Source organism: Macrotis lagotis, chromosome 3 (assembly GCF_037893015.1).
Source record: "Macrotis lagotis isolate mMagLag1 chromosome 3, bilby.v1.9.chrom.fasta, whole genome shotgun sequence".
Classification (NCBI taxonomy): Eukaryota; Metazoa; Chordata; class Mammalia; order Peramelemorphia; family Peramelidae; genus Macrotis; species Macrotis lagotis.
The window spans coordinates 236,254,150-236,273,327 of record NC_133660.1 but is presented as its reverse complement, the minus strand read 5'-3'; the positions used below and the strand labels follow the sequence as shown (position 1 = coordinate 236,273,327).

The 19,178-nt window shown below is 37.1% G+C and overlaps 1 protein-coding gene across 1 annotated transcript in view; it reads left to right on the top strand.

The window, feature by feature from the left end:
• PDE3B (phosphodiesterase 3B) overlaps positions 1–19,178 on the top strand; it is a 180,683-nt gene that overhangs the window by 123,502 nt on the left and 38,003 nt on the right. The window contains exons 5-9 of the mRNA XM_074230219.1: positions 7,092–7,183; positions 8,729–8,933; positions 11,273–11,349; positions 13,245–13,576; positions 14,482–14,619. Of these exons, the coding sequence (XP_074086320.1) occupies positions 7,092–7,183; positions 8,729–8,933; positions 11,273–11,349; positions 13,245–13,576; positions 14,482–14,619 (844 nt within the window). The remainder of the gene's footprint in view (positions 1–7,091; positions 7,184–8,728; positions 8,934–11,272; positions 11,350–13,244; positions 13,577–14,481; positions 14,620–19,178) is intronic.

Below are 19,178 nucleotides of genomic sequence, written 5' to 3'. Positions count from 1 at the left end.
GAAGTTTTCTGGGCTTCGGTTTCCTCATTGATAAAATAGAAAGATTATATCAGATGTTCAGAAAGTTTCCCATTCATTTCCAGGAAAAAGTTTTTTTGCTGATCAAGAGTCTCTACTGACTGCGTTTACCTTGACTGTCTTTTTACTTTTATTCTCCTTTTCATTAAGCCCTTTGATTTCATTGGCATAGGCAGTCCTGGTGAGGAAGCTCCTTTCCCTCCATGTAAATAAGCTGATAGGGAGTCAGAAGTTAATTGATTTGCTTTGGATCACAGAATTAGTGTGAAGCAGAGGAGAGACAAATAACCAAGGCCAGCTCCCCAACTGGCCTCCAGATGATTCTTCAATGACAGTTCAATGGATAAAAGCCAGCTTCCAGTTTTTCAGGCTAAATTGTCTTGGTTAAAATTAGGTTGTACTAAAAAAAATAGGTTGTACAATGACTCTGCTACCCTTAAGCTCATGGAAGTGATTTGTGCTTCGTGATTGGCCATTTGTCAGAAATTTACAACCCTCTGTTTGTCTTTCAAAGCCTCCTTTCATAAATAGCATTGTCCTCCCTCTCCCAGCCTTCTTCAATCCTGTCTACTTCTTCTTTGTCTCTGATAGCTCTGACATCAGCATTTTTCTTCCTTGCCTGAAATATTCTCCCTCTTCTTTTCTATGGATTATTGGAGAAACACAAGGCTGAGGTTGGGCAAGGAATGAGCATTGCTAGGAGTGGGATGAGGGATTTGAGAGCAAAGTTGAGGTGAATAGGTATGGGATACAAGGAGGCTGAGGAACTGGAAAGTTAGGGAGTTTAAGGAAACATAGATAGAAATGCTAAAATCCCCCCATTTAAGTTTCAGGTGCTGAGCTCCTTGAGAAAAGATAGACAGCAGACACTGTGATCTGGGTTAATTGGAAAATTTAAATTATAGGAAATTCAAGGAAGGAGAGGTTGCTGATTGTTGGTGGGTTAGTCTGTAAGTTGCAATGGGGAGCAAGGGGTATTTCTACTTTCCCTTCAGTACTAGTATGCTAGGGTGGTAAGTGAAGGTAAAGCTAGTATTGGAGAGAATGGCCAGGGATGCAGTGACTAGGGTGGGGTGGGGGTGGGGGGGACGACAATGACTTAGGTCTTAGTGAGGGCAAGTATATGTTGGATGAGAGATACTCTTTTTAAACATATAGCTATTTTAAAAAAGTTATCAACTTAAAAAATTAATCTTCCCTTCCTTACTCCCATTTAGTAATTAAAAAAGAAAACCCCCTAAAATAAAACCCTCAGTATAAGCATCATAGTCTGGCACATTAGCCATTATATCTCTTTCAGGAGATAAGTATTATGTTTTCCTTCATTCTTTTGGACTCATGGTTTATCAAATGTATAAAGTTATTTTTTTCTATAACATTATTGTTGTCTTAGTTCTTTTTCTTCCCTCTGTATGTTCTTAGAGTTTATTCCCATTTCTTTTGAAATTGGCCATTTCATCTTTTCTTATGCCATAGTTTTATCTTTTTACAATCATATTTTGAGTGTAATTTGTTTAGCCATTCCCCAGAAGGAGTTTCCAGTTGTTGACTACCATTAAAAGAGTTGCTATTAGTATTTGTAAAAGTATGGATCCTTTTTCTCTTCCTTTGAATTGAGATGTAGGCCTAGCAGTTTGATAATTTTCTGAGCCTAAGATTCAAGATCTCTGTAGAAAAGCTGGACCAATTCCTAGCTTCACCAACTGTGCCTCTTTTCCTACATCCTCTCCTACATTTGCCATCATTGTCAACCTGATACATGTAATATAGAATCTCAAAGTGGCTTTAATTTGTATTTCTCTAAGATTATATTAATGCAAATTAGGATAATTTGAATAATTTTCTGATTAGTCATTTAGTGTTCATATGTGTGTTATATTTCTTCCTTTTGAAAACCACTTGTTCCTAACTCCTGACCTTAGATCCATTGTAGTCTAATTCTTTTAAATTTGAATCCATTTCTTATATAGGGTGTCCCAAAAATCTTAGCATAAAACTCCAACAAAGGCTTTTGAGGTACCTTTGATAGCTTAGGGATGAGAACTTTTTCAGAGACACTTGCAGCAAATATTTTTTCCAGTTAATTTTTGCTACATTAATTAGTCATCTAACACTCTTATGCACCTACCATTTCAGTCATGTTCCAAGTGCTATAAGAAGGCAAAAAGGAAGGCAGAAAAATTCCTTCTCTCAAGAAGTTCATGATCCAGTGGAAGAGACAGCAGGAAAATAATGATGTACAGACAAAGCACACATCTACTTCCATAAGCACATCACAGAAAACTGTAGGTGCTCTTAAAAGGAAGGCTTTAGGGTTAATGAAGCTTGGGAAAGAGTCCTTGAAGAAAGTGGGAGGAGGCAGAGATGAGGAGGGAGGGCATTCAAAGCATGGGATCAGTCAGGGAAGATGCTTAGAGTCTGGAGGTGGCACATTATATGAGAGAACAACAGAGAACTTGCCACTAGAGTAATTATTGAGGAGGGAAAAGTGTGGTGTCATAATTAGACCTGTGCTTTAGGAAGGTCATTTTAATAGCAAAGTAGGGAGAGACTAGTGACAGGGAGACCAACCAGCATTCTCTTGCAGTAAATAGTCCAGGTATGAGATAATAAGGGCATGAACTGTATTAGATTTAGATTTGTTTGTGCAAAATCTTTTAAATTTTATATAATCAAATCTGTCCATTTTAGCCATTATTCTATTGAATGATTAGTCATGAATCCTTTATCTTATTTTATTTATTAATTTCTTGCTTTCTTCTCTCATTTTTAAAAAAATAGTATGCCCTTTTATAGTTGGATCATGTATCTATTTGGAGCTTACCTTGATGTATCAATTGAGGTATTAGTATAAAGCTATATTTTCTGGCAGATTACTGTTTTATATAATTACATTATTGCACTTAAACCAAATAGAAAATCCTTCCCTCAGTAACTGTTGCCTTTGTGTTTAAAAGACACTATGCATCTGTTTCTTTTTGTATAATCTGGTACTTCATCTGTTCCACTGATCAAGCTTTCTCCTTTTTTTAACCAATACTAAATCATTTTAGTGATTATCACTTTGTGGTACAGTTAAAGTCTGGTAAGTTACTAAGAGGACCTTCCTCTCACCCTTTCTATTCCACTTTTTTCATTGTTATCCTTGAGATTCTTTACATTTTGTTCCTCCTGTTATTTTTTTTATAACTATAAAGTATTCTTTTGGAAGTTTGATTTGTTCAACATTGAATAAATAAATTAAGAATTAATTTCATTTTTATTATGTTAACTCAACCTACTTATGTATAATTAATGTTTCTCCAGTTTTTTAGTTAGTATTTATTTTATATTTAGATTAATATAGTCTCTTGGTAAATATTTTATAACTTCTGTAATTATTTTGAATGGAATTTATCTTCCTTTTGAATTTTGTTTGTCATGCATGGGGATGCTGACGACTTTTGTAGATTCATATACAAAAGTTGTCAGCATCCCCATATATTATATATATGTATACACACACACACACACACACACAAACCTTGGTGGGGCTATTGTTTCAATTTATTTTAATTGATTCCTAGACTTCTCTAGTACATCATGTATCATCTATAAAATGATAATTTTGTTTCTATTTTGCCTGTGCTTTTCACTTTCTTTTTTCTTGCCTTACTACTCTAGTTACCATTTTTATCATTTCGTGAAACAATAGTGATGATTTTTCTTGCTTTATCTTATTGGAGAGGCATCCAATTTTTTTCACTATATATACTGTTTACTCTTGGATTTAAATAAATACTATTTACTACATTAGGGAAAATCTTATTTTTTTCCTAGGACTTATACGAATTGTTTGTAAATTGTCTTTCCTATTAGACCTCTTCCTTTTAACAGACACAAGGGTTGAATATTATTGATGCCTTTTCAATATCAACATGAAAATGTTCTTATAGTTAATATTGCCTAGGATTCGTGCAAAGTCTGTTTTATTGTACAAGATTCTTTGTTATAGAGAAATCATTTTAATCTTTTTAACAAAACACTTTTTTCATGTGACCATAAAGAGAATCCTATAATTTTATAGTTGGAAGTAATCTTAGAAATCTTTAAAAAAATTTTTTTGGGTGCATTCTCAATCCATACACAGTTGCAGAATTTCCACCTTAGGTGTTTAAAAACAATTCCCTTAGAGATCATTTAAATTCAACCCTCTCCTTTTCATAGCAGAAAGTGAAGAAGCTGAGAGGGGACTTTGCAAAAAGAGACCAAGTGTGAGATTCAAGACTAGGTGCTAGGGCTTTTGATTCTCTCTAGATTTCCTTCCCAATAACTTTGCTTCCTTACCTTTGTATACAGAATCTTTCACTCAGGGACCCCTGTACTCCATGCCTCTTGTTCCTGTTTAAAGGGAAAAAAGTCAAGGCACATTTTGAACTGGAGGACTTCCACAGTCACTCCTCTATCTCGTACCCCTTCTCTTCCTCATCTCTGAGTCCTGGTGATGTAGAATCAGAGGAGGCCATGGTGAAAATTTCCTTTCTTTTTGACCACCCCTTTCTGTCTCACCCTTCTTTTCTCTAGGTCTCTTGTTTTCTCTCCCTAGCTGATTGTGTACTGTATGGATCTCCTGATGAATTGTTTATGAATTGTCTTTCTTATTAGACTTCTTCCTTACACACTTTCCATCTTCCTTGAGTAGCAGAAACTTCTCTCCTTCCCAGCATACCTCATCCCTAGCCTCCTTTTCTAATACTGAATATGCTTTTATCTTCTTCCCCCTTCTTCAGCCCACATACACACTCGCTGAACTGGAAGGAAGAGGAAGAAGAGCAAGGGGGGGGAAGGAAGAAGAGGAGCAGGAGGAGGAGGAAGAGGAGGAGGAGGAGGAAGAGGAGGAAGAAGTGGAGGAGGAGGATCAAGAAGTGAAGGAAGGAAGGACAGATAGGTGGCTAGGTGGCACAATGTATAGAGCACTGGCCCTGGCTGGAGTGAGGAGGACCTGAGTTCAAATCCAGCCTCAGACACTTAATAATTACCTGGCTGTGTGACCTTGGGCAAGTCACTTAACCCTGTTGCCTTAAACTAAAAAAAAAAAGAAGTGAAGGAGGAGCAGAAGCAAGAGGAAAAGCAAGAGGAGAAGAAGGGGGAGCAGGTGGGGAAGAGCAGAAGTAGGAGGATGGATAACTCTCATTCCTCTCAGCTACTTCTAGCCCCTCCACCACCACCATCACCATCACTCAACCACTATTCCTTCGACATTCATTTCACATACTGCTCAAAATGAACTTTAACCTTTGGTCTGGTGCTTTTGCTTCCTTCTGATGGGAAATAGGTTTTTCCACCCCATCTCTGTTTTCTCTTGGTAAATGAAGAGGAAAGAAGAGAGTATCCTTTATTAAGCCCTGCTATGTACTTGACACTGTGCTAAGCACTTTACAGATATCATTTCATTTGATCCTCTTGACAACTTTGGGAGGTAAAATGATTATCCCCATTTTACAGATGAAGAAACTGAGGCATATATAAGTTAAGCTGCTTGTCTAGGATCAGCCAACTGGTGTCTGAGATTGGGCCCACTTTCCATCTTCTTTGAGTCGCAGAAACTTCTCTCCTTCCGAGCATACCTCATCCCTAGCCTCCTTCTCTAATATTGAGTATACTTTCCCAGGGCCCCCAATTACAGACCCAGAGCTCCTAGCTGCCATCTTAATAGGAGGAAGGGTACTGAAGAATTCTGCTAATCTCACTGTAGCTTAAGAAATCAAAGAGAAAAAGGAAGGTTTCATATATATGTAAATATAATAGCATTTTTTCATAGTAGGAAAGAACTAATTAATACAGAGTAAAGTAGCAGAACCAAAACCCCCTTATCTGCCATGACTACTGACTGGAGCAAACCCTAGGGGAGAGATGAGAAATTAGACTCACCTCTCTCTGGCAGAGAAGTGTGTGTGTGTGTGTGTGGGTGTTGTTTGAAATATCAAACAAACTGTTTTATGAGGTAAATGTGCCTGTTGGCTGTGCTGAACTTTTTTTTTTTAAACTTTGTTAGGAGGGAAGGCTTGATGTGGTGTGGGGAGAGAGGAAAATGAATGTGATGGAAAAACAAAAAAAAATACATGTTTTTAAGGAGCCATCTTATGAGCTATATGTGATTTGACAACTCAGAATCCTCAAGGAAGAACAATGGCACTTTATAGAATCATAAAATGTGAAGAGGATGAAGGACTTTAGAGATTATCTCTTCCCCTCCCCCCTTGCATATAAGGAATAAAATTGGGACCCAAAGAGGAAAGTTCCTAGGGCTATAAATATGGATTTAGAGACCGAAGGATTCTTGAGAGTCCTTTAGTTTTTCCTTGTGGGAAAACTGACTCCCAGAGAGTACAGAGTTTGGTTACTTAAGACTCTATTGTGCCCCTGGATGCCTGTAGCCTCCTTCCCCATAATGTTGGCTTCTTAGGATGCACAAGTTGGTCCTTGGCAGAACTGGAAATCTAATTCAGATCTTCTGATTCCAGTCCAATGAGTTTAATACTTCATGACTTGCTCTCTGAAGAGTTTATTTCTAGTTACTGATTTATGAAAATATTACAGTATGCAAGCACAGATTGGTGACAGCTCTTTCTGACAATAATTTGCTGGTAATATAATGGATTTTATGTAAGTTTTGAAATGGAGTACATGGGGAGATTATCCCCTTATCCTTTGCCCTCTACTATATAAATTTTTATTTGGATTTTATGTTAGCAGATATATTTCATTTGGCATCTGCTAGTGTCTAGGTGAGTGGGGATCCTTTGGTAAGATAGGTTGACTCTTGATGCCTGTATTGACATAACCTAACTTCATTAACTAATTGCCATTTCACTTAGTAAGTCTTTAGGGTCCTAGGAGTTGAATCTTTGGACACAAAAGATAAGCCCAGACTGAGGGGAGGGCCTGGGGGTATGTCTCCTCATCTCCTAATCTCCCCCCCCCCCACCCCCAGGACTGTTAAAAATATTAGAATCACAAGTATCAAGAGATTTTACAGTTCATCTAGTTCAACTGCTGCTCAAGCAGGTACTTAACTTTTATTCTTCTTTTAGCCTAGAATCTCCAGATTCAAATGTATTTACATTCCCAAAGCAAAGGTCATCTTCAGTAACCTTGGCTGACTATCAGAGTCCTCTGAGATCTGGTAAGACACTGGTCTTTGTGATTTACATATAGGGATCCTTAGAAAACATGATATTTCTGGGATTTGTTTCAGGCCATCTTTCCTGTTTTATTCAATTTATATTGTCACAAAAATCTATCTGATTCAGCAACTTATATTGCTTTTCATTGGGTCACGGGGGATTAGTTGCTAAGTTGCATGTTCTAGAAATGCAATATCCTGTATTTGAGAGAACAAGGTTGAGGGGAATTCTCCAGAGAGAGGTAATAGCCACCCTCTTCTGTATGGGAGAGTGAAAAATCTTATTTTCCCCTGGTTGATCCCTATACCTAACCTTTTCAGTTGAGAGTATTTTTCTCTGAATTGAAATATTTAAAAGACTTTTTGCAAAAAAAATTCTTAAAAGAAAAATACCTTAATGAAAGGAAGCAGTACTTATAAATGATGGAAAATTCTGACCGGTTCAGACTTTCATATTTTACTTTGTAATGTATTATTAGGATTATAGTTACTTGTCTGATCTTATGGGAATTCAGAAGGCTAAAGGTAAAATAATGAGGCCATATTCAGAAGATCCAATTTAAGAATAACCAGAAGAGTTTTCAGATCTTCCATTTTATCCCTCTTCTCAGAACTTTTCTGTGTTATTTATTCCATACTACAAGTTAATTATGTAACTGGTAAAGCATGTAAAACACCAGCCTAGGATGGTCTGCATCCCCTTCCCCTCCCTCTGGACATATTTCAGGTTCATAATCACTTAGCATATCTACATTACAGTTTAATTTTATTGGTGGGTTTGGAAGAGTTGGTATCTTTTGTCCTATTAGAATGAAGAGATAGCACAGTTGACCTGGGGGGGGGAAGAGGGTGAATCTTGGGAGGATCTCATAAGCGAGGAGCCACAATCATCTCCTCTCTTCCTGGCCCCACCCTACTTCTATAAAAGTTTAAGGTATTTAATTTAAATTCCAAAAATGTCATGGTCAAGTCTCCTATTCCCTTTTGGGCAGTTAATGGAACTTAGGACTTCTCTGATAATAGCATGCTCCAATGTCTTGTGCTGAATAGAAAGACTGTCCCCAGAATCTTAGGGCAGACTTTGAGGGATCCTTTTTGATGGGTAAACAGTTTGGATTATTTAAGAAAGAGGCTTAATGCTATGCTGAAGATTGTTGGGGAATGGAAAATAAAGAGATCTTATTGTGAATTAGTATCAGTGTAGGACTTGCCATCTCTATTCAAGGGACCTTAAAAATAGACTTTGGCTTTGGTACTTGCTATGTGAATAATTGATCTAGCACCAGAGCAAATGTGAAATGCCCACACCAGAATGAAAAATGCATCAGAATGAGCTCCCTGGGATGTAGGTTTTGGTCTTCTCCTCATCTCTACCTGTTCTGGGTGCCCAGGGAGCAGTTGCTGAGAAGGGAAGAATAACATACTTTGCTGAATTTCCCAGGGGCCCCCAAGTTTAATGTCAGTGTCTGATACTGGGAGCAGGTTGCATTGAAGATGCTTTAGCTTCTTTAAAGAAAAGAAGTACACAATTAATTTTTTTTTCAGGTGCTTCACCCAACCTGAATCCTGTGCGTTCACCTAGCCATGAGTCAATGTCCACTGGTTCCCTGGTTAACCGGTCATCCCTAGGATTTCCTGCTGATTTTCTTACTAAACCAGGTGTTACTTTACACAAATCTCTGGGGAATGCACTTAGTCCTCCAGATCTGCCTCAGCACTTTAGAGCTTCTGGTAGCCACATATGTAACAGGTAAGCCCCATCAACTTTTACTTATTTTATTATGAAGCTATAGGTGTCATTGTACACTTGGATTTTTTCTGTTACCTAATCATAATTCCATGATAGACTCAATAGATATAAACCTGAATGCAGGATGACAATTCTATTTATGTTATATTTTCATTCTGTTATCTCATTCATATTACATAGGCTTTTATCCATTTTCCAATGGAAGTACCTACCTCGGAGATGAAATAAACGACCATTTAAAATGCTTCCATTTAAAATTTAGACTTGGTGAATGATGATGTTACAAGATATCAGGAAAATCTGGAATGGGGAATGAAGGGGTCCTTCAGACTTAGGTTTGTTTAGCTACCTCTCCAGTAGTTTAGATCTGAGCCCCTTGATGCTCACCAGGCCCTATGGCTTCCTTCATATCAGCCAGCATGTGTTACCTTGGAAGCACTTTAACAGGTATAGTTTGTACTTGCATGATGGTCAGGGCAGGTGTGGCCTCCTGGTAAATCCAGGATGTCCAGAATAATAGCCCAGGTAGTGCCTGGGTACTCTGGCAGCTTGGAGCACTTTTTCTGGTGATTATTCTTGGCTCTTGCGGCATTGTTTGTCTCCTAAGAATTTCTACCACCTTGTTACTTGTTTTATTATTATGATTATTATTGTTGTTGTTGTTATTATTATTGTTGCTATTTTATTTATTTATTTAAGGCAATGGGGTTAAGTGACTTGCTGAAGGTCACACAGCTAGGAAATTAGTAAGTGTCTGAGGTCGCATTTGAACTCAGGTCCTCCTGACTCCAGGGTTGGTGCTGTATCCACTGTGCCACCTAGCTGCCTTACCTCTGTACTTGTTGAAACAAAGGAATAAACCGTCTTGAAGGGAGACTTCTAGTAAAGTCACCCTTATTGCTATTTGTCTTTTTTCCTTCCTTCCCATCTTCTCTTCCTCCTCCAAGGGGGACATAAGGGAGGACTCAGGACCCACAGCCAGCTTTTCAGTTGGGTCTCTAGGGGTTTTCCCCTGTTATTGCAACTGCCCTGAGCGAGAGAACCAATAAGCGCACAAGTAAGGATGCCGGTTGATCTGTATGGTGCTTTACAGCTACAGAACGCCTCATAGATGTAAACTCATTGGTCTTCCTTCGCGTCGCTGCTTTGTAATTATTCAGTGACTAAAGTAGAGAGAACTCAACAAATTCAGATGGCACGTCCATTGTGCCATGGCTAGTGGTAGCCCTCCAACCCAGGCTTTCTTGCTTTTCTCTTCCCTCCTGCTCACTTTAAAAAGCTCCTTAGATGCTTTTTAGAAACTGTAGGGATATACACTCTTTTTGGTTTAGGTTTGGCCTAGCCTTGCAAGCCTTGACCTCTGTCAGACCCCAAATTATGTTTTTTTCCTATTTCTTTTCTGTCGTTCATTTGACTGATACATAGAAGTCTGAGGATATGCAGAAGCAAGTTATGAACTGGGGAGTGGAAGAACAGGTCTGTGTAAGAAATGAACCTGAATCTGTTTAAGTGGCAGGGAACTGAGGTGGCCTCTAAAACAGACTAACCTCTGGATCCGTCCCGTTGGAATCCTGTTCTCCTCTCTAATCACAGCATTCTGGAATTAGGATGTAGTCACTCCCATGCTAGTGGTGATGATGAATAGTCTTATTTAAAGGTACACACATTTCCTCAATTGTGCTCAGTCACATGCATTGCTGTATTTAATAAGTTTCCCTCCTCACCCTATTTTAATTCTCACCAGGTAGTGCATTTAAAACCTCTGAGGTTGATTGAGGTGGGAGCTAAATCTGTATTGAGACAGGTAATTGAATCTCTCTGACTGTATAAAAATTCACTGCTTCCTTCCCAGGAGGAAGTTTGGGGCAGCTAGGTGGGAACAATGGGGAGAGCTCTGGGCTTGGAGGTGGGAGGACCTGAATTCAGATCCATCCTCAGACACATGCTACTGTAGAACCTTGGGCAAGTCATTTACCTTTTGCTGCCTCAGTTTCTTCAACTGTAAAATGAGGATAATAACAGTACCTCCCTCCCAGGGGTGTTGTGAGGATCAAATGAGATACTCTTTAAAAAAGCACTCACCTAGGGCCTGGAACTTTGTAGTTTCTTTGTAAGTTCTTACTCTCTTCCTTTCTCCTTTTTATCCAGAGTCACTGGGAATTCCCAAATATAAACCACTGCTAGCTCCCCAGAACGGGGGGAGTCTTCATAGGAAGGGTTTAGGGAGATGGTGGCCTTGGGGGAAGGTTCACTGGGTTTAGGTGGGAAAGTAAAACTATTTAGATTAAAAATATGGGAAATAGCCTTATAATATACCTTTATGTAATTTATTTATTAAGTTGTGGACGTGAGGTACTGAAGCATGATTCAATACGTGAATCTGAATATGATATAGATGACCAGGGTGCAAAACCAGGTGAGTTTTCAAAAGATATTTCATATATGTGTATGTGTATGTGTGTGTTTATCTATATCTATATCTACATTTACATCTACATCTCTATCTCTATATCTATATCATCTATCTATATCATCGATGTATCTATATCTATATCTATATGCTTAATAATGATTATTTGTATTTTTTTCAGTTGGTCTAAAATTAAATGAAGAAATAATTTGTCAGTTTGCCTTGCAGGAACATAAATATCATCCAAGAATTTTAAAATTCAATATTTTTGTTGTTGATCCATCTTCTTCTTAGCCTTGTATAGAACAAGGTTCTGTCAATGTTAGCCACTGTGTAATCAAATGAGCACATTAGAAAATGCAGAGGAAACTGCACACAGGCCTAATAAGTGCAAGGGGGAACCCCCTGATTGAAGCCTCATCAATGGAACTTCATTCTATAATAAATGAACCACTTCCACTGCTGATTTCCATAATCCATCCAGAGGCAGATTCAGTAGCAAGCTAGGGAGAAGACGTGGTAAGTGTTTAAGGAGTTTGAAAATGGGTTCTAAGCCAGGTTAATGGATCAGCTCCAGGCAAGTCATTTCAGTTCTTTGTATTTTAGGTGACCCTTCTACAACACAGACTTATGTCTTGTTTTTTTTCACAAGATTTTAGATTGTAAAGAATCTGTGCAATTACAAATGTAATTACTACCAATTAATAAAGTAATAAAAATTTGAACTAATTATACTTACAATGAATTTGGGGCTTTTTAATGCATGTTTTGAATGTACATGGGTATACGTTTATTGAATATTTTATTTTTTGTTATAGAGAAAAATTCTAATTTTATTTTAATTATTTTATTCTAATTCTTTTATAGATATTAAATAGTTTTATATTTCAAAACCAATTGTAATTATTTTATAGTTTTATATTTCAAAACCAATTGTAATTATTTTATAGTTTTATATTTCAAAACCAAAAATTTTATTTATAATCATTATATATCACACACACAGTGTAACAGTGATTAGAAAAATTATTATTCATGCTTCTATAATAATGGCAATAAACAAGACTAGTAGTTGTTAGAAGAGTTATGGACAAACTTGGTTGTTTCAGCCAGAACTGTATTTCCAGAATGGTTTCTCTCTTGCCTGGGGGAATATCATTATGTACTAAGGAATTGCCTCTAGATTTACCCTAAATTAGGCATACAATTAGGAAGGCTGTTCAATTACAAGAAAATCATAGATGGCATTCCAAATCTAAATAATTTTTGTACTAGAAAATTGAACTGATTCACTCTTATAGTCTGACTTTATTTTTGCAAGTTAAAAATAATGATTTTCAACATGAAGATGGTGATTCACTTAATGAATTGTTGTTAGTAGTTATTATGGAGATCAATCACTGAATTGAAATCTAGATTCTCTTTTCCATAGGAGGCAGACCAGGAATTTCAAGTCAGCTATTTTGATGGAAGAAAGTATATCTTCATAAATTAACTTGAGAATTTTTTTTATAAATGAAATTTAAGTAACTCAGAACTCTGCTTAAAAAAAAGTCACTATTTCTAGGAACTGACTAAATATTTTTCATTCTTATGAAACTTGGCATTTTTTTTCTTTATTCTTAGATGTAGAAATTAATTCATTTGAGACCTTGAGCTCCCTTGGAAGGGACTGAGTGAAGCCTGGGTTCATTTACTGGACCCAGCTTCTTGAGCTAGCACCGCCAGTCAGCGATTTTGACGAACTCCGGTAATACTATATAGCTGAATAGAGTCTAAGTAGCAATTTTAACCAAATCAAGACATAACAAGAAAACAGCAATTTTCTTTCTTACCAAATTCTCTTCAAAGATTAGAGTAAATATATGGATTGCTTACAATTTTATCTATTTCTTTTAAAGTTGAAGAGGGACACATCACTACTCCACAAGAACCAATCAGAGAGGCTGGAAAGGAACTCAAGCCAGAGTCCATCAAGAGCCTTGACCTAGAAGTGAAGGGGGAGAAGGAGGAGGGAAAAAACGTGGAAGAAGAGGACTCAGAAGAAGCCCAGGGTGAACCCTCTGACAAGCCAGGGGAGGACTTAACTAATGCCCTAGATAGGTGCCACTATCAGAAGGCCTCAGAGGAAGAAGATGAAGAAAAAGAAAAGGAGAAGGAAGAGGAGAAAGAAGTGATGCCATCAGGGGATCAGCAGAACAAAAACTCAAAGTATCTTTATGAAAATGCTGAGGTAAAATTGTTTTAAATACAAATACAAATGCAGATTTTGGAAAACGTGTGCTATTACGTATATAGTGATGCTTTTACTATAGTCATTTTTGTTATGAACTTTTTTCTGAAGAGTCCAAAACTTTTTTCTAGCCAATAACCTTAAAAACAGATATAAATATATAAGTTTCATGTGACATCATAAGACAGATATTTTATTATTTTTATTTGATATTTTATTTTGTTCAGTTATATACTATGGTAGTTTTTCAACATTTATCCACTTGCTTATTTATAAGTTACATATTTTTCTAATCATTTTTATGAATGAAGAATTAGGACTAAGAGAAAAGATAGAAAACCATGGGAGAGGAAGGAAAAAATAAGATAATTTTTTTTGAAGTGAACATAGTATATATTCAGATTCTGTGATTTTTTTTTTGTTCCCCTCTGGATGTGAATGACATTGTCCATAACAGGTTGTCCTAGATCTCTGCAAAGCAAATTTTAGGATTAATTTAGTGTATTTTTAGCATAAGAAGTTTTGTTATTTGCAGAAATAATGTTCTGCTTCCAATCATAGGCTCCTAGAGTTGGGAAGTCATCTCTCTAGTATTACCTGAATCTCCTAATGTTTAGAGGCCTTTAAAGGCCTTTAAATATAATTTACCTAAAGTGATTCGAAGATATCATTCTGCCAAAATAAGAAATGATGAAGAGAGAGAGAGAGAGAGAGAGAGAGAGAGAGAGAGAGAGAGAGAGAGAGAGAGAGAGAAAAGCAGCTCTGTGTGTGTGAGGATGATAATTTGAGAATACAATATTGAAGATTGGTAGTATCTATTTGCGCTTGTAATATTAAGATGAATTGATCACTTAAAGTAGAAAAGTAAAGTTTCCTTAGATTTATAAATGTGTGTTTGCACACAGATAGATGAGGAGTGCTTACTGGAACTTATACTAAGAGAAGATCATGATATATTAATAACGAAGATGAACAACTGGAATTTTCCCATTTTTGAAGTCATGGAAACAATGGGAGGAAGATCAGGAAGGATCCTGAGTCAGGTTTGTTATTTTTCTCCGGAAATACTACATTTACAGAGCTCTGAGGTTTAGAATTGGAAGGGGTTGTAGCGGTCACTCAGTCTAGATTCCCATCCCCTTCCACCCCCTTAGGCTTGAATAGCTTCAGTGACCCAATGAGGGAGTTTATTCCATCTTTGGGAAACTGATGGTTATAAAGTTATGCAGTATTTGGAGCTGGAATAAGCCTTCCATCAAGTTTGATCCTCTGGTATAATGCAGAACAGCCTGCCCATCTCCTGTTTCTAAATAACAGCCCTCATATAGATGGAGAATTAAAGTTTAATATGTTGTCAGATAAAATCACTATATTGGGAGAGTTCTTTCTGTTGGAGGGTGAGTAGCTAAGATAACCATATCATAAAGAATAAAAGTTTTTTTCAAGAATTAAATAAATAACAACACTTTAAGCTATTGTATCACACTGTGGACTTTCTCTCAGGCCACACAACCTTAATTTTTAAACTGTTATTTTCCATAGCTTCCTCACTATCTCAGTCCCCTCTGACTAGCCCAGTCCAATCTATCAATGTTCTATCTAAAATGCACTACTCAGAATTAGACATGATTTTCCAGATGTGATCAACCCAACAGAGCATTCTAGGGTTATGGTTTTCTGTTGTCTGAACATTGTTTTTTTATTATAATATTTATTATACTCAACCCAAGTTTGTGGTAGCTTTGTTTGTTTTTAGTAGTTCTATCAAACTCTTGGCCTATACTAAACTTGTGATCATCTAGGGTCTCCAGATCTTTGCCCTATCATCTACTGTTACACCACATCCTCCTTTAATCTATATTTATGCCATTGATTTTTCTTTTTACCTAAAATGTTGGGTTTAACTTCAAATGGGGAAATGAAGAGCCAGTAACAGGAGAGAAGTTGCCCAAGATCACATGGCTAAAAGAGGACAGATTTTTGATTCAGTTTTATACTTTTTTTTTTACTATATCTAGCTGTGTTATGTAAAAGGACAAGCCTATAGAAGGAGAGAAGGTGGAGAAGGAAGGAGAGGGAGAGGGAGAAGTAAAGGAGAGAGAGAGAGAGAGAGAGAGAGAGAGAGAGAGAGAGAGAGAGAGAGAGAGAGAGAGAGAAGGGGAGAGAAAGTGGGAGAAAGAGAGAAGAGGAGGGAGAGAAAGGCAGAAGGCAAGAGAGGGAGGAGAAGTAAAGGAGAGAGAGAGAAGGGGGGAGGGAGGGAAAAAGCAAGAGAGTGAGAAGAAGGAAAGAGAAAGAGGAAGAAGAAGAAGAAAGGTGGGGGAGAGAGACAAAAGCAGAGAGAGATTGAGAAGAAAAGGGAGATAAATAGACATGGTGGGGGGAAGAGAAAGAGAGAGTAAATGAGAGCGAATTGAGACTCCTGGGCTGTTTTGTTACAGCAACCTCTGATAGTTGCTTTTATTTTGCTGCTCTGAGAACATTAAAAAGTATTTTTTTTTCAACTCTGTTCTGAGAGTTCATGGGCCTGTCTTCCCTCTGCTCTGTCTCTTCTTTTTTGAGGGGAAAGAGAGTGGTCAGATATATCCTAATTAATCATCTTGAAAACAGAGGAAACATAACACTGAAGTGGGCATTCAACTTCCTGAGATCTAGGAAGGTTGAGCAACAACAAATGGTTGTAATGGCTTGATGACCTAGTGGCCAGTTTTAGCTTAATGTCCACAGAGTTCTCTGTGGATACCTGGCCTCTGTCTGCAAGTAGTCAGCTTCCTCCTCTGGGAAGTTCTTCATTTGGAGGCTAAGTGGCCCCTTGTTTGATAGGTTGTACTGAGGATCCCTTTTGGAACTGATGACCACTGAAGTCCCTTCTGACTCTAAAATTTTGTGGTTTTGTGATTCAGTGAATATATTGTTGTTACTGTTGATTGCTATTGTTTCTCTTATTAGCTTTAGCCCAGAATGTCAGTCTGTTGTTATTCTACTATCCTATCTTCGTCATTCCTTCCATCTTCTGTTATCAGAAAATTTTATTAGCATTCCTTGTGTGGATACTTCTGTGTCATTCTTTCATTCAGTTAGTGTTAATTTAAGTTCCTGCAGTATTTAAAGTATTGTGCTGAGCAGCAGGAGAAGGAGAAAGTTAAAACTGATTAAGTGTCCTACTGAACAGGAGAGGGAAATCCAAAGATCTGTATGCACCAGCCTTAATAAAACTGTTGAATGGTTCAGGTCAAAGGATTTAGCAATGTGGTACTTCATCAAAAGTCAGTCCAGAAGTCTTTTCAGTAGTAAAGCATTTTTGCCAACCTATAAAAATATTTTTTCGATGATTGTGAATTACAACTCCAATTCAGAAAAGGCAACAATGATCTTGTATGTAAATAATAGGATATGAATGCAAAATATGTCTGACATAATTGACTCAGTCCTCATTGATATGCTAATGTCTAGGAATTTAAAATTGTTAGGAATGAGAGAAGCATCTGGGTTTATTTAAATTGGCTATTTCCATACATCATTCATATATATATATATATATATATATATATATACATGCAGTTTGGAAGATTTAAATTTTGTGTGACTTGTCTGGTATTAATACTATTTTAATTCATTTCAGCCATTAGGAGTCATTCAATAGTGCTTCTGGTGAATAAAACATACTGGACCTCATAAATATATAGACAAGAAGATCAGTTCAGAACTGGCCTGAGTCACTTATGCTTACTCAGGGCCCATCCCTTGACCCTGGGCAAGTTAGATCAGCTATTGACCTCATTTTCCTCATCTATAAAATGGGAACCCTGCTAGCACTTCCCTCTCTGAGTTGTTGTGAGGATCCAATAAGATGATTGATTGTAAAGCGCTCAGCACAATGCTAACCCAAAGTGCACATGGCTATAAGTGTTCGTTCTTGTCATTACCTGGTTATTTGTTAGCTTCTGCCATTCATTAGTGTTGAGGAGGAAACTGCCATGTCATTTTATTTTCACGGAAGCCAGTTGTTTTTGAGAGGCAGATTTTTGTCTTTGATTGTCATCTGTCTTCTCAGGAAGTGGAACAGAGTCTAAAAGGACGCATTTCTTTCCATTGTTATAGTTGATAACTCACCCTTTTTTTGAGTTGTTATTTTTCACATGGTATTATCATTTGTTGACATCACCAAGATAAAGTAGAAAAATTTTTACATTCATTTAAAATACAACATATCAGGAAGTGAAAATAATGAATAATTTTTATCTTCTTTGAGTAACAGAGGCTCATCTTCCTGGTGAGAGAATTGCTTATTTTTAAAAATAGTTTTTCTCTTTTTATAACTTTATTTACAAAAACAAAAATATTATAAGGCAATCAATTCTGTTTCATCCCTCTAGATTTTTAGGAATACAATTGTATGTCTTAAAGGATAATATTGTCACCCTTTAGAGAATTATCACTCTTTAGAGCTAAGAGGGATCATGAGAACATCTAATTCAAACCCATACAGGAATCCTCTTTAAATGTTCCCAGATGGAGTCTTTTGGCCTCCATTTGAAGCCTCCAGAGATGGGAAATTTATTACCTTCAAAGGCATTTCCTTCTACCTTTATACTGTTCTTGTCGAACAGTTCAACATAGTAATCATGGATTGTTTGACCTAGAAGGACAAATTTAATGGCCATCTGTCCAACTTGCTAATTGTACAGAGGGGGGGTGCTGAAACCTACCAGAATTTAAGTTCTGTTCAGTGGCAGAATCTACATAAGAACCAGGATCTCTTGGTTCTTTGTCTAGTGATCTTTCCATCATAGTGAGTTCCCTCTTTATTTCAAGCTCAGATTATTAATTTATTCTGTTATATGTACCTTTTCCCACCTTTAGAAACATTTTATAAACTTTATATGAATTTGTTTAAAAGTGTAATCTAAAGCAATTGCAGGTAAGACTAAGTATGCTATTCTATAAAAAAAAATAGAAATCCAATGAATGGAGATGCCTAGTTCATTTTTATCTTCCTCCCATTCTTCTCACCATTTTGACTGAATCATTAACATTTCCAAATACTGTATTTCAGGCAGAAATTTTCTGCTTGGTCTCATATTAGAGGTGAAATGCTTTTGAAAAGCTGACCGAGGCCAATTTAATTTTACTTTATTAAATATAGATAGATACAGAATAAGATTGATTGTGATGAAAGGGAAGTTCTAAATTTCAAAATTTTCTTACCTGTCTCTCTCTAGAAAGAGATAACTTTGTATATTGAATAAATGTTTAGCCTCAGGATCAGTGGTTTCAATTCCCTTCCCTGATACATGACAAGTTAGATAACCTCTTAGGACTAGTGCCTTAGAAAACTCTCTCTTACAGACATTTCTGATCTATGGTGGTAGATGTAGTTTCTTCCCTGGGAGCTCCTAGGGATCTATGAGAGCCTCAGTATTAGCGTGTTCTCCAGTGAGGCAGATTCCAGCCTATCTGTGGATGCCCTTCCTGTGTAACTCTTCTGTGTCCTCTTAGCAGTTCAGCAGGACAAATACACCCAGCACACAGGAGGCCCTTTTCACTTTCTTCTGTGGATACCCTGACTGCTCAGGTCAGGACCATCCATCTTCTTTTTCAGTCA